Genomic DNA, 15,724 nt, shown 5'->3' with positions numbered 1-15,724 from the left:
GTCTTGTGATATGTGTATTGATTGATTTCTCTGTGTACCCATTTTGTTGTACATGGTGCTGGCCACCTTTCTATGTGTTCACCTTATCTGTCTAGTGAGTTTAGTTCCTTGTAAGGTATGTGAATGTGAATATTGTGCGCCGACCGTGAGAGGCTGCTGACTTTTGTCCTCGGCTTGATTAGAGGCTTAGCAGGATTTTTGACTTATTTTTTATTAATACATTTTTGCATTGGATTTTGAATTGGGTTTTCCTAATCTGCAATTTTTGTTGTAGCTACTTATGGTTTGCTTGATGATATTCGATCCTTAATAAACCCCCAATGTCTTCGAAGGCTGACTCTTACTGAACTTTTTGGCCACACTCACCTATAGACGGTCACCCTGCGCTGGGGTCCGTCACACTCCTTTAATTTCATAAATGCGCTATTAGCCTACTCTCCCTCCTATATGGAGCTGGTTCTATAATCACAAAAGCCAAAAACACGTTGCGGATAGACTGTATGCTATGATTCCGTTGTTGACACTCTTTAATAAGTAAGCCTGAGGCTAAGATTTCAGGCAGGCGTTTAATTTAGTGTGGCATGTTTAGAGGGCGTCTCAGCGTCTCTTCCCTTTGTCATATTAACCAGTAGCCTACTGGTCCAATAGAAAGGTCGAGTGTGTCTTACAGTGAATGTGATTACAAACACAGAGTGACTCACTCTCACGTAGGCGACGCACAAACACAGTCAACTGCTTCATATCCGCTCTTTGTCACAGCCGTGTTCAAAGCACCACCAACGCGTTCAGCCCCTACAACACATACATCGTTTTTGGAGCCTGATGGAATTGATTTGTATTGGATATGTTATTCTTTTTATTCTTGCATTCGTAAAGGACTTTAGTTGATTCCATTGTGCAAAGCCTGTTGCACACTGTCCAGATTGAACGTGACCCTGGCAATGTACACGTACAGGAAGTGGAGACCTGGGATTTGTAGTTTTTAAGGCTTTTAATGCGGAGTGATTGAGAGAAGCAGGTCTCTTTGTTTTGGCCCTGAACTTTCTGCGTGACCTCTGTCTTACATCTCACATTTAAGTCTTCATTCAACTGGTGGAACTGTATCTCGCGCACTTGTGTGCTTGTTTTTATGTTGCTTTTTGTGAATAATTCAGTCTAATCAATCACATCTGACCATCAGTGATGATGTACATGTCCAAGTCAGAATGAAGAGTTGTTTGTATTTTGATTTATTCCCTCTCTCTATTTTAGTTGATAAATTATTTGTTTATATATTGAGAGTGAGAGTGAGCTTTCCATTCAAGTTTGGTATGTAGCTGTAATTTTTTCATTCTTTCACTAGATGGCAGCACCTCAATCCCGTTAAAATTCTTAGGAAGAGTACTATTTAATTCCTGTATGTGTAAATATACTTGCCAATACAAATAATTCTGATTGTGATCTTTTTAGTTCTGAGGTATGCAGTATGAGACTATCATCAACAATGGTACTATTTATGCTAAAGAAAATGAATGAGGGGTAATTAGTTCTTTATTCCATTAACATTTGCCTTTTTTTTAAGAAACAGTCATTTAATACTGTAATATCGTGAAACCTTGATATTTGTATTGCAAGGTTATTATTATTATCATGGAGGTATTATTTGGACGTGGATAGACTGGTTAGTGAGGGACCAGTGCGTAACATAAGTCTTTAACTAACATTTCATTACAAACACACATAAATGATGATCCATATTTAAGTCGAGATGAGTATTATTCTGATGTACTACCTTACCATCAGATAAATTAAGTATTGGAATGCTCCAAGACAGACGTGATCTTGAAAAGATGTTTAAAACCTGCCTGCGGACGTCTTATAACTGCGTATGATTAGACATTCTGAATTCTCATAGGGACACAACGGGCGGGCAAAGACCAGTGAAGTTGCGTATAATGTAGACGTCGCGGCGGATAGCACCAATTGACGCACACAGGCACAAACAGGAGTGAGGGAGGGACAGAGAGAGAAAGAGAGAGAGAGAGAGGGAGGATGTGCAGGTTGTGAGAGGGCGCACGGCCGGAGAGTAAAATGAACCGGACAAGAGTTTCGCAATCCCAGCGTAGTTTTCCTCTTCAAGAAGACGAATTGTTGAGGAATGATGAGGGTTACGCCTGCTAGCACGCCTAGCTTTTCATGACCACATTTCTGGACTTATTTTCTTAGTTAAGTGATGACTGTGGAAGACTTCCCCGCAAGAGCTGAGGATTTGTGTAGGTGTCATTTGGCGAAGTCGGTAGATAACCTTAGCTAGAGTTCACATTAATTAGCAATATTTGTATTTAAACGACTGAAACATATCTTAAATCGGCGGTTGCTGTTTTATATAACTTTTTAAATAAATAATTAGTGTGGACCAATGCGAGATAAATACAGCCCAAATATTGCCAGTATGCGACCAGCTGATAATTGCGGACCCAGAACAGCGGTTGAAGGGAACGGAATCAAGGACTTCTCTGAAACCCAATATGGGGCGCTCTCCAAAAGACGCCTACTCGTTGGCTTGGACTTACTTTGCTTGTTTGTGGGTAAGTAACAGCAGAAGATGTCGTTAGTTTCAGGGGCGCTTGCTTTGTCTTCCCTTGCGGTTGGGTAGAGGCAGCTTTTACACCTTACTGCATGCATGTAGATGACCCGTGTCTGTGTTAAAAAAAAAAGAATATACCGAAAACGTATACATGTACCTCTCTCTCACACACGCACACACACACAGTTCTCTATGCCGATTTCTCACGCAAAAGGTAGTACAACATCAAACCAGCTGTGCTTATTGTCATGCAACATTCTACCCCAAATATTAAACAAGCTTATCAACCCACAGGACCGTTTTAAAGCTACCCCCCCCCCCCCCCCAACGTCCCCAAGCCCGCTAGCACGTGCTTATTCCACCCTACCAGCTGGCTGGAGGCTTGCCAGGGAACTCCGGGATTTCCATGACAACCTGAGTTCTCAGGGAACTGCGCAACCAAGGGAATTGTGTTCACCATAAATAATTATATAATCCGCTTGTTAAGAATTGTGTTGACCCTTTCAATTTGCCCCCCCGCCCCCGAAGTTGAGCAATTGGGGCGAATTGAATACAATTTCTACAGGAATTCACATAGTCAATTCTTAATACGGCTAAACAAACTTTTCAAAACAACAAAACGCACAAAATCAGTGCAATGGTTTCGACTTTTTCTATTGCCGATGTCTGTTAAGTAGACCTATTTGATAAGTGTTTACATATTGATGAGATGGAACAGTAGGCTACACACTCACAGTGCAGCCTACCCATACATGAGAGAGGAAGACAGAGAGAGAGAGAGAGAGAGAGATAGACAGAGAGAGAGAGAGAGAGCAATAATTATGGAGGAGAGATAGAGAGATAGACAGACAGACCACTGATGATGGGGTTATTATTATGAGTGTTGATGTTGATGGGTGTTGATGTTTGCTTTGTGCATGTGAGTGTCAAGTCTTCCATGTGTTTATGTGAGTGAGTGTGTATAGCGTACCATGCGTGTACGTTTGAAACTTTGTATGCATGTCTACAAAAGTGGTACAACACAATTTGACTTAATCCAGGATTTATTTTTCAACAAGAAGGTGCTACGTTCATCAGTGTTTCTTTTTTGCCTCTCTCTCCTTTTACATCCTCCCTCTCTCTCTCTCTCCCTCCCTCTCTATCTCCCCCTCCTTCTCTCCCTCCCTCTCTCTCTCTCACCCCCCCCTCTCTCTCTCTCTCTTTTATTTTTGTTTATGGTTTAGGTCCCTGTATGCCCTCTGGGATTTTGACCCCCACATTCCGTCCCAGGCACTCATCATTTCTCCCTCTCTCTTTCTATCTCTCTTCCTCCCTTTCTCTGCCCCTCTATCCCTGCCTCTGCCTCTCTCTTTTTCTTTCTCTCTTTCTCTGTGTCTCTTGTGGAATTCAGACCACTAGTTCAAATTATGTTTCTCATTGTTCGAACCTCATCCCCCCCCCCCTCCCCCATGTTTCTCATGCTCACCATCTCTGGACTCTCTATCTTAATAGTGCCCCCCACCCAAGAGACCACCCCCCATCTCTCTCTCCCTCCCTCCCCCTCTCCCTCTCTCTCTCATCTTCCTCTCTCTCTCTCATCTTCCTCTCTCTTTCAGCCCTTTTCGCTTCTTTGCATGTTCTGTCTCCCCTTGCTGTCTATGCGTTCTATTATTGATGACGTCATAATGGGACCAAATTCTTCAGCGTGCTAATTGGAAACAGGCTTCATTTGTAGACTAGCTTGTTTCACAGCAACTCGTCTCTTTCTTTGTCACTCTTTTCCCCCTCTTTCACTCTTTCATGCGCCTCTCTCTATCCCCTGCTCTGCTGTGTGATATACGTACCTTCTGTATTTGTTTGTCTGTTTTCTCTCTTATTGTGTTTTTTCTCTCTACGGCTGGCTCTACATGGATCTCCAGTCCCCCCCACTGTCCCATGTCTTTCTCGCTCTTTCTGACAGTCTTTGCTCTTTTGTCTCATTGTCTCCATCTGTTCCTCTTTCTTTCTGTTCATCTGTTTCTCTCTCTCTCTCTCTTTCTCTTTCTCTCTCTCTCTCTCTCTCTCTCTCTCTTTCCTCACATTCCCAGTCTCTCTCAGCCTCCTTCCTCCCCCTGTCTCCCTTCTTTTCCTCTCCTCTCTCTCTCTCTCTCTCTCTCTCTATTTCTCTCTCTCTTTTTCTCTCTCTTTCCTCATATTCCCAGTCTCTCTATTCTCTCAGGCTCCTTCCTTCCCCTCTCCCTTCTTTTCCTTTCTCTCTCTCTCTCTCTCTCTCTCCCTTCCTCCTTTCCTCTCACTCGTTTTACACTGTTATGCATCGTTACGTGTAAGATCGGGCACAGCATGTGGTTGGCGTGACGTCTTCACTGGGTTGTGCCAGAATTGCTCTCACACGCTTGGAAGATAGAACTTAACCCTTTGCACAAAGTTTACTTTGGGTCTACCAGTGTGCACTTCAACCCATTATAACATGTTGACACACTTAAAAACACACATGTCTGATAGAGGCTTGTTTAACTTCAACATTTTAACACATCGGGGCCTTGTTTGTATTCTGAGCTGGTGTCTTCTCCCTATCTCTCACACGTTCACACAAACATGGCTACCTATCTCAGTACTAACCCCCTTTTGTGAATCCCTTTATCTGAACTCACCTGTATGTCTCTCTCTCTCTCTCTCACTGGCTATGATCAAGGCACCCAATCATTTAGCTCTGTCTATCTCTATATGTACTGTATCTCTCTAACCTTTCCGTGTATGAGCTGAAATGTGTATACATTTAGCTCATAGAGCTAAGTCACCACGATGCTAATAAAAGCCATGCTTCTTGATCTCAGTTACTCTGGCTGGTGTTTAAATGGGTTTAGATGCGACTCTTTCTGTGGTTTTAACACACATCTAAAAGCCTGTTCAAAAACCCAGCTGTACAAAGAATATGTGTGACAGCCAAAATGTACTGTTGGTTTTAAGCCTGTCTCTGGTTGAAACTATTGTTTTTTTTTGTTTTGGCAACCCAATCAGCTTACAATTTATAGCAAATAATCTTAAAATAGCATTTTACAGAAATATCTGAAAAGAACAAAACATCACAATTTCTTCACATGATATGTATGGGCGAACTTTTAGTTTCAAGTTGCAGCGGGCACTCCTGTAATTCACCTCTCCTTCCTCTCCTTCCTCTCTCTCTCTCTCTCCCTCCCTCCCCCCTCTCTCTCTCCCTCTCTCCCTCCCTCTCTCCCTCCCTCTCTCTCTCCCTCTCTCCCTCCCTCTCTCCCTCCCTCTCTCTCTCCCTCTCCCTCCCCCCCTCTCTCTCTCCCTCTCTCCCTCCCTCTCTCCCTCCCTCTCTCTCTCCCTCTCTCGCTCCCTCCCTCCCCCCCTCTCTCCCTCTCTCTCTCCCTCTCCCTCCCCCCTCTCTCTCTCCCTCTCTCCCTCCCTCTATCCCTCCCTCTCTCTCTCCTCCTAGCCTCTATCCCATTCTTTGCGTGCGAGCTGAAGGCGGTGTCTCCGTACCGGCGGGGCTTCTTCTGCGGCGACTCCAGCATCACCTACCCCTACCTGGAGCACGAGGTCATCCCCGACGGCCTCCTCGTTGCCGGGGGCATCGTCATCACCGGCCTCACGGTAATAAGCTGGCGATCTGCACCTGACCTGGGCTGCATCTGGGACTATGTGTCACTATGCTCACCATCTCTCTCTGTGTTTCTCTGTGTGTCACTATGCTCACCATCTCTCTCTGTGTCTCTATGCTCACCATCTCTCTATGTGTCTCTCTGTGTCACTATCCTCACCATCTCTCTCTGTGTCACTGTGCTCACCATCTCTCTCTGTGTCTCTCTGTGTCACTATGCTCACCATCTCTCTCTGTGTTTCTCTGTGTCACTATGCTCACCATCTCTCTCTGTGTCACTATGTGTCACTATCCTCACCATCTCTCCCTGTGTCACTCTGCTCACCATCTCTCTCTGTGTTTCTCTATATCACTATGTGTCACTATGCTCACCATCTCTCTCTGTGTTTCTCTGTGTGTAACTGTGCTCACCATCTCTCTCTGTGTAACTATGCTCACCATGTATGGTCTCACTTTTTTGTTAGTTTTCTATCTTTAAAATGGCCTCTTCTCTCTCTTCCACTCCCTCACCTTCACCCCCTTCCCTCCCTCCCTCCCTCTTCTCTCTCTCTCCCTCTCTCCCCTCTTCTCCCTCTCTCCCTCTCTTACCCTCTCTTTCTCTTCCCTCCCTCCCTCGCCCTCTTCTCTATCTTCTATCTCTTCTCCCTCTCTCACCCTCTCTCTCTCTTCCCTCCCTCCCTCTCCCTCTTCTCTCTCTTCTCCCTCTTCTCTCTCTTCTATATTTTCCTCTCCCTCAACTTCACCCTCTTCCCTCTCTCCCTCTATCTCTTCTCTCTTTTCCTCTTAACCCATCTGTCCCTCTCTGAACTTTGTTCTTTCTCTCCTTGCTGATGTGTCTCTCTATCAATCTCCCTCTCTCCATCAAACCAGACTACAAGAAGCCAAGAAAGTTACGTGCTTTACTGATCAACAATATGTCATTAATAATAATTAGATCTCTCATACGGGACCAAGATACATGTCTGTGTTTGTGTATACATGTATTACAACATTTGTTTTAAACATTAATTGTTATTGTTATTGTTATTGTTATTGTTGTTGTTATTGTTGTTACTGCCATGGGCCCATCCTCATTGTTATGTATTGTGTTTTTTCTTTGTATTTTTTTTTCCATTGAAGAAATATTCAGTTGAAAGAAAAGAAAATATACACATACCACATGACCGAGTATGGGTAATAACTTAACCTGGTACAAAGTCTGCTTTTTAGTTACTTTCAACTGCTATGACCAATAGTGATGACGATGATGACGATGACGATGATGATGATGCTGACCCAATAGTGATGACGATGGTGACGATGATGACGATGATGCTGACCTGAGAGCGGATGAAGACAATGTGATGACACTAATGAGGAAAAGGAACAATGTGTTTTCTTCTCTCTTTCATTCTTTCGTTCCCTTTCTTTCTCTCTCTTTCTCTCTCTCTCTCTCAGATTGCCTTAGGCGAGTGTTACCGGGTGCGTTTCCGCGGTGTGCACTCCAGCGCCTTCATGCAGAACCTGTACGTCTCCTGTCTCTACAAGGAGCTGGGCAGCTTCCTGTTTGGCTGCTGTGTCAGCCAATCGCTGACCAACATGGCCAAGCTGAGCGTGGGTCGCCTGCGACCTCACTTCCTGCAGGCCTGCGGCGTCTCCTACGCCATGCTCAACTGCACCATGGGAACCTACGTGACCACGGTCACCTGTAAACACCCCGACCTGGATGAAGAGGCCAGGTTAGAGAGAGAGAGCGAGTGTATGTGTGTGTGTGTGTGTGTGTGTGTGTGTGTGTGTGTGTGTGTGTTTGTGTCACCTGTAAACACCCTGATCTGGATGAAAAGGCCAGGTTAGAGAGAGAGAGAGAGCGAGTGTGTGTGTGTCACCAGTAAGCACCCCAACCTTGAGGAAGAGGCCAGGTGTGTGTGTGTAGGTCACCGGTGAACACCCTGACCTGGGGAAAGAGAACAGGAGAGAGTGTGTGTGTGTGTGTGTGTGTGTGAGTGTGTGTGTGTAGGTCACCGGCAAACAGGAGAAAGATTTATTTGAGTTTTCTGTGCTTCTGTATTTTGTGTATTTACACAATTTTGTACAGATATAAAATATCATAATGCTTTGAGACAACCGTAAATGGATTTAACCAGACAGCAAGATGAAGGAGATGAATATCTATGATTGATTGAGTGGCAAGATGTGTGCTTGTGTGCGTGCGTGTGTATGGGTGCTAGCGTGTGTGTGTGTGTGTGGTTGACTGTGTGCCTCTGTTTGAAAATGTCTTTTTCTTGTCTCTCATTTTGATAGGAAGTCATTTTTCTCAGGCCATGCTTCCTTTGCCATGTACACCATGCTCTACTTAGCTGTGAGTATCACACACACACACACACACACACACACACACACACACACACACAAACACACACACACACACACACACACACACAATACACACACACAACCTAACACACACATACAAACACACAACCTAACATGCACACACACACAAAGCCTGACACACACACGCACACACACAAACAGCCTCACACACACACAGATGTACAGACATTCACAAAAGTCTAAAAAAGTTTGATTTGGACGCTGCACACATCTTGGCACAAAACACACTTACACACACACACACACACACACACACACACACACACACACACACACACACACATACACACAAACATGCACAAGGCATTTAAATTCAAATAAGCCTGAAGCAACTTGATTTGCCCATTTTGGCACACAACCCCCCCCCCCCCACCAACACACACACAGACGCATTGAATCTTGTCTAAACAGCGTTTGACACACACACACACACACTAGCTTTCACACACACACAATTCAAAACACACTCCCCCAAGTGCACACACACACACACACACAGTAGACACTGTAGATGAAATCAGATCCGTTCGTAAGTTAGTGGGGGGGGGGGCGTAGAGATGGAGGAGAAGCGGAACAGACAGCTTTTGTTCTCTCTCTCTTCGTCATTCTCTCTCTCTCTCCCTCCCCAGCTCTTTCTTTATCTCCCTCTCTCTCTCTCCCTCTCCCTCCCTCCCCATCCCTCTCTCTCTCCCTCCCCAGCTCTTTCTTTATCTCCCTCTCCCTCTCTCTCTCTCCCTCTCCCTCCCTCCCCATCTCTCTCTCTCTCCCTCCCCAGCTCTGTCTTTATCTCCCTCTCTCTCTCTCCCTCTCCCTCCCTCCCGATCTCTCTCTCTCTCTCTCTCTCTCTCTCTCTCTCTCTCTCCCTCTCCCTCTCGCTCTCTCTCTCGCTGCATCTATTGTGTGTGAGGAGAAGGATCCAAGTGTCACAGGAGGGAGAAGAGAGGATGGGGAGGGGGGGGGGGTCTGAGGGTTGCGAGACAGAGAGATAATGTGATCATTTGTGAGAGAAAGAGAGAGGAAGAGAGGAGGGGGGAGGGAATAGTGAGAGAAATCAGAGAAAAGGAAAGAACATGACAGGTGAAACATACACCTTAGAGTTTCATAAAACTAGGGATTATTGAATAAACACAAACCCTGGTTGTTGACATAAGTAGTGTACAGAGGCCTGTCTCTACTACTGAGGAGAGGTGGTTTTAAAGGGTGAATGGATTGTAGTGTTGGAGAGTTATTGCAGGCACCCTGACCCTGACCCTAGGACACTTCTAAACCTACTGGCTTTGTTTATTCTCATTTTACAGCTGCCGGTTGGCTTAGCAGCTTTTTCTAACAGCATATTATAAAATTACCTCCTATTGCTACTACCACTATACGACTGCTTCTACTGCTACTGCTACTGCTACTGCTACTGTTACCACTACTGCTGCTGCTACTACTACTACTACTGCTACTGCTACTACTACTACTACTACTACTACTACTACTACTGCTACCACTACTGCTGCTGCTACTACTACTACTACTGCTACTGCTACTACTACTACTACTACTACTGCTACCACTACTGCTGCTGCTACTGCTACTGCTACTGCTACTGCTACTACTACTACTACTGCCACTACTACGGCTACTACTACTGCTTTGTTAAAAAACACTTGAGCCTATATCCTTACCCTAACCCTTTATATATATATACTATATCTCCTCCCATGTATTTTCTATGGGTTAGGCAAAGTGAATGTATTCATTTCAGATCCACTGAGCTTGAATGGCGACTCTGTGTAGTCACACAAAACACACACACACACACACACACACACACACACTCACACACATACACACACACTCACTCACAAACACACAAACACACACACACAGACACACACACACACACACACTTACACACACACACACACACACACACACTCACTCACACACACACAAACACACACACACACACTCACACACACACACACACACACACTGATACTCACGGCCTCCCTCTCTCTCAGTTCTACCTGCAGGCACGGTTATCGTGGCGTGGTGCGCGACTCTTGCGCCCCCTGATCCAGTTCCTGCTGGTGATGCTCGCCATCTACACCGGTCTCAGCCGCATCTCCGACTATCGCCACCACCCCACCGACGTCCTCACAGGACTCATCCAGGGTGCGCTCACCGCTTACTGGGTGGTGAGTGTTTCTGCATGTATATGTGTGTGTGTGTGTGTGGGAGGGTGGGTGGCTGAGTGTGTATGTGTGCGTGTTTGAATGTGTGTTTGTGTGAGTGAGTGTGTTTGTGTGTGTGTATGTATGTGTATGTGTGTGTGTGTGTGCGTGTTTGAATGTGTTTTTGTGTCAGTGTGTGCATGTGTGTGTGTTTAAATGTGTGTTTGTGTGAGTGAGTGTGTGTATGTGTGTGTGTGTGTGTGTGTGTGTGTGTGTGTGTGTGTGTGTGTTTGAATGTGTTTTTGAATGTGTTTGTTGTGTCAGTGTGTGTGTGTTTGAATGTGTTTGTTGTGTCAGTGTGTGTGTGTGTTTGAATGTGTGTTTGTGTGAGTGTGTGTATACTACTTCCACCACCTATACTCATTGGACTGATCCAGGGTGTACTCACTGCTTACTGGGTGTGTGTGTGGACGAGAGGGGGAATGTGTGTATACTAGTGAAATAAAATGAAAATAAAAATGAAAAACAATAACCGACCATCCCCTCCCTCTTGTTGTCTTTCTCTTTCTCCAGGCTTTTTATATCTCCACCATGTTTAAGAACACCCAATGTGGCTCCTCCCCTCAGTTAAAGAACACCCAATGTGGCTCCTCCCCTCAGATTAAGAACACCCTAAATTGCCCCTCCCCTCAGCTCCCCCTAGAACAGCCACTGTCCAACCGGCAGACTTTGTGTTAGGATGGATAACACACACACGCACACACACACAGACAAAGAGAAACACACACACACACGCACACACACACACACACACACACACACACACACAGACATACACACACACACAGACATACACACACAGACACACATTCCCTAAGTTCCATTGCGCACGCTCCATAGAATGCCTTATCACACAAACAAGGAGCCACTTTTTTGCAAAGCCAGTAGCCTGTGACACCTAGACTCTGGCAAGCTAACCCTGACCTTCGGAGCCTGGAATGTTGTTATTAACAATTTACTATAACGCGTGTATATAGTGTTTATAATACACACCTGTTTCTAAAGCACAATTTCTTCATCAAGAGGAGAGATGATGGCATTGATGAATGTTATCCTTATTCTTTTTTTTTATTATAATGGACAGATATATGTGAACTGTTACATGATTGTATGTATTTTACTGGCTTGATAATCAGAGAACCAAACAAACGGAAGAGGAGTGAAAGGAATGTTGGCTGACAGTAAAAGAAACACATGAAAAACTCGTAAATACAAACACATGAAAGTCCGTAAATACAAACACATGAAAGTCCGTAAATACAAACACATGAAAGTCCGTAAATACAAACACATGAAAAACCCGTCCACAGCCGTTGCCTTCGTTCTCAGTCCCCTTGAATCTTCCTCATCGTCGTTTTGATCACTATCAGCACTCGACTAAAACTCGTGGAGCGTTTCCACCCACCCTCCGGTCCACCACAGACGGCAAGCGATGTGAGCGTGGGATGCGGCAGTGGAATTCTGTGTGGCAGTTGCTTGGTATCATACACTACGACTGACTGTATTTTTCTTTTACGATTTAATGATGAGGAGGCAGAAGGACAAAGAACTCTGGGCGCTCTGGAATGATCTTTTTCACGTGCAACTCAAGTCTCGTCCAATAGGAGAGCACACCAGTGGCATCAGGGTCATGTTGATTGGCCCGGAGTGGTGCATCTTATGTCAGCGCAAGCACTGTGATGAGAAAAACAACCAAGCCCACATTCCTGCCAGTTGTGCTCTGTGGAGGCAGATGGAGCTTCTCATGGCTGCGACCAAGCGGAGATCCTCTGACGCTTCCCACAGTCTCCTGTGAACTTTCACCCCTGACCTTTCTTGACCTTCCCTTGTAAGGATGGCTACTGGGTCTCAAGGCAGTGATTTCAAACAGCACTTGAACTATAACCACATGGTACATATTGTGTATAGTCATTCTGTTATGCTCTTGAATTTTTCATTGCCATGTTGTCGTGTGTGTGTGTGTGTGTGTGTGTGTGTGTGTGTGCATGTTTTTGTGTGAGTGTGAGTGTGAGAGCGAGATCTCCCAAGTGACTGAATGTAATGTGATCCTGTGTGAACGACTTAGAATAAGTGTTGACCTCATATTCCTTTTCTGTTTTTGATTATGTTGTGTGCAGTGTGTGTGTGTGTGTGTGTGTGTGTGTGTGTGACTGTGTATGGGTGTGTGTTTATGAATGTGAGCGTGATCTCCCAAGTGGCTGAATGTAACTTGATCCTGTGTAAACAGTTTAGAATGATCCTCAGTGTTGACCTCATATTTCTTTAGTGCCTCTGTGTGTGTGTGTGCACATGCATGTGTGTGTATGTGTGTGTGTGTGTTTGTCTTTGTACCACATTGTATACTGTGGATGTATATGTTATATATATTAAGCACTGTGATCTTTAATGAGTTATGGCCATTATGACTGAGCCAGTGACAGAGGCTACTGCTGTGAGATACATCTGTACTTGTATATCTGTTTGTGTGTGTGTGTGTGTGTGTGTGTGAGAGAGAGAGTGTATGTGTGTGTGTCTGTGTGCGTGCGTGTATGTGTGTGTGTGTGTCCACTGACCACTCCCTTTTGCAGTGCTCACCAGTGCCCCCTAGTGACATTGGGACGTCATTCCAATTCTTACAGCAAGCAAATGTCTGAACTCATTTATAAGGGATGCCTGTATTTCTTCATTTCTTTGTAAATGTGCCATTTTCTTCATATGACTCAGAGACATTCATGAATAAAGGAGTTAAAGATGCAGAGACATCCATGACTAAAGATGTTTAAGATGCAGAGACATTGTTGACTTAAAAGTGTTTAAGTCGCAGAGACATTCTTCCACTGATATCACTAGTCTGATACAGATGGCAACACCATGTTTACTTTCTTTTTTTCTGATTTGTTTGGACATCTCTTTACTTTTCTTTCTTTTTTTCCTCCTTTCAGTCTTTCCAGCCCCTTGAATGAGTGAAAGTGAGAGAGAGTGAAAGAGAAAAACAGAGTGAAAAAAGAGACGATGAGTGAAAGAGAGAGAGATAAACAGTGAGTGAAAGAGAGAGACAGTGAGTGAAAGAGAGAGATATAGGAAGAAAGAGAGAGAAAGAATAAGAGAGAGATAGAGGGAGAAAGAGAGAAATAGAATAAGAGAGAGATAGAGGGGGAAAGAGAGAGATAGAATAAGAGAGAGATAGAGACAGAGAGAGATAGAGGGAGAAATAGAGAGATAGAATAAGAGAGAGATAGAGGGAGAAAGAGAGATAGAATAAGAGATAGATAGAGGGAGAAAGAGATAAATAGAATACGAGAGAGATAGAGGGAGAAAGAGAGATAGAATAAGAGATAGATAGAGGGAGAAAGAGAGAGAGAGGAAGAGAGACAGAGGGAGAAAGAGAGAGAGAGATATAATAAGAGAGAGATATAATAAGAGGGAGAGGAAATGAGTGTAACAGAATGAGAGAGAAAGAAAGACGGAGGGAGGGAGTGGCTTTAGTGTACATAATATGACAGGGAATCACTGAGAGGTACAAATGACTGATGTTTCTTTCTAGTTAGAACATGAATGACAGAGAGTGTGTGTGTGTGTGTGTGTGTGTGTGATATATTGCACAAGGCTGCCATGCCTTCAGCATTGCATAAGAACAGAACAGATTTACAGTCTCATTAAATTGAGGTGTTGAGAAGAGTAGAACAGTGGAAATATTCTGAATGTGCATGTGTGTGTATGTGTGCACTAATGTGTGTGTGTGTGTGTATGTGTGCACGTATGAGTATTTGTGTGTGTATGTGTATGAACGCTTGTGTGTGTATGTGTGCACTAATGTGTGTGTGTGTGTATGTGTGCATGCATGAGTATTTGTGTGTGTATGTGTATGAACGCATGTGTGTGTGCATGGATGTGTGTGTATGTGTATGTACACGTGTGTGTGTGTGTCTGCCTGTGTGTGTGTGTGTGTGTCTGCCTGTGTGTGTGTGTGTGTGTGTGTCTGCCTGTGTGTGTGTGTGTATTTGTGTTAGCCTCATATTCATACAGGATGAAATGCTGATATTTATTGGAGGATATGAGTAGGAGTGTGTCATTTCCGCACACACACCCACACACCTGCAGGCGTCTCACTCAAGGGCAGTCATCAGATGAGTTACACTATGTCTGGTGCATCTGCGTCTGTGTGTGCGTGCGCGCACATGCACACGTCTGTTTGTGTGTGCGGGCATGTGTGTTAGTGTGAGTGTGTCTCTGCACTCACGTGTGTTTGTCTGTGTGTATGTGTGTGTGCGCACATGCACACGCCCGTTTGTGTGTGCATTTGTGTTTGTGTGTGTGTCTGCACTCACGCGTGTGTGTCTGTGTGTGCGCACATGCACACGCCCGTTGTGTGTGCGTATGTGTGTCTGCACTCATGTGTGTGTGTGTGTCTGTGTGTGCCAAACAGCTGCACAGGAGGAGAAATAGTAAATGTATATAAAAATGTTTAAATAATAAATGTAAATGTTTCATTGTTCATGAAAAGGGAAGTAGAGCGGTTTATTGAATCAGTCGGTATTCTTGTACATGTGACGACAAGACATCAGTGGAATTCTATTTACATTCTTGTATTGGGCAAGAGCAGTACGTCTTAGCCTGGCATTGTGTGTGTGTGTGTGTGTGTGTGTGCGTATGTGTGTTTCTCTGTGTGTCTGTCTGTGTCTATGTGTCTGTGTGTGTGTCTGTGTGTGTGTCTGTGTGTGTGTCTATGTGTGTGTCTATGTGTGTGTGTGTGTGTGTGTCTCTGTGTGTGTGTCTGTGTGTGTCTGTGTCTGTGTACATTCTTGTATTGTGCAGGATCAGTAGGTCTTTACCTGGCATTGGCCAACTTCATACCGTGGTGTAGATATCATTCCCAGTGATCCATCAGGTTATGAGTTTGACGGCATCCTGAGAGTCAGGCACCTTATTGTTCAGGTTTCTTCTTCTTTCCACTCTATTCTTCAGGGGATCTTTGGTTTA

General features: G+C 44.6%; 1 protein-coding gene across 1 annotated transcript; it reads left to right on the top strand.

Annotated features, from left to right (window-relative positions):
• The first annotated feature begins 1,854 nt into the window (after positions 1 to 1,854).
• LOC105895834 (phospholipid phosphatase 3-like) lies at positions 1,855 to 13,375 on the top strand. Its single transcript, XM_042704877.1, has 6 exons — positions 1,855 to 2,567; positions 6,006 to 6,163; positions 7,608 to 7,888; positions 8,451 to 8,508; positions 10,553 to 10,729; positions 11,279 to 13,375. Exons 1-6 carry the CDS (start codon positions 2,399 to 2,401, stop codon positions 11,441 to 11,443), a joined length of 1,008 nt encoding a protein of 335 aa, XP_042560811.1. The 5' UTR covers positions 1,855 to 2,398; the 3' UTR covers positions 11,444 to 13,375.
• The last annotated feature ends 2,349 nt before the right edge of the window (positions 13,376 to 15,724 follow it).

This window comes from Clupea harengus, unplaced genomic scaffold, assembly GCF_900700415.2.
Source record: "Clupea harengus unplaced genomic scaffold, Ch_v2.0.2, whole genome shotgun sequence".
NCBI classification, from domain to species: Eukaryota; Metazoa; Chordata; class Actinopteri; order Clupeiformes; family Clupeidae; genus Clupea; species Clupea harengus.
This window is presented reverse-complemented; position numbering and strand designations above follow the sequence as displayed.

Bases quoted from the DNA above. Each gene is read 5' to 3' on its own strand.
- LOC105895834 (XM_042704877.1), top strand. From the start codon at position 2,399: ATGCGAGATAAATACAGCCCAAATATTGCCAGTATGCGACCAGCTGAT. The intron at 7,889-8,450 runs GTTAGAGAGAGA...TCATTTTGATAG, and splicing joins GACCTGGATGAAGAGGCCAG to GAAGTCATTTTTCTCAGGCC. The intron at 10,730-11,278 runs GTGAGTGTTTCT...CTCTTTCTCCAG, and splicing joins CGCTCACCGCTTACTGGGTG to GCTTTTTATATCTCCACCAT.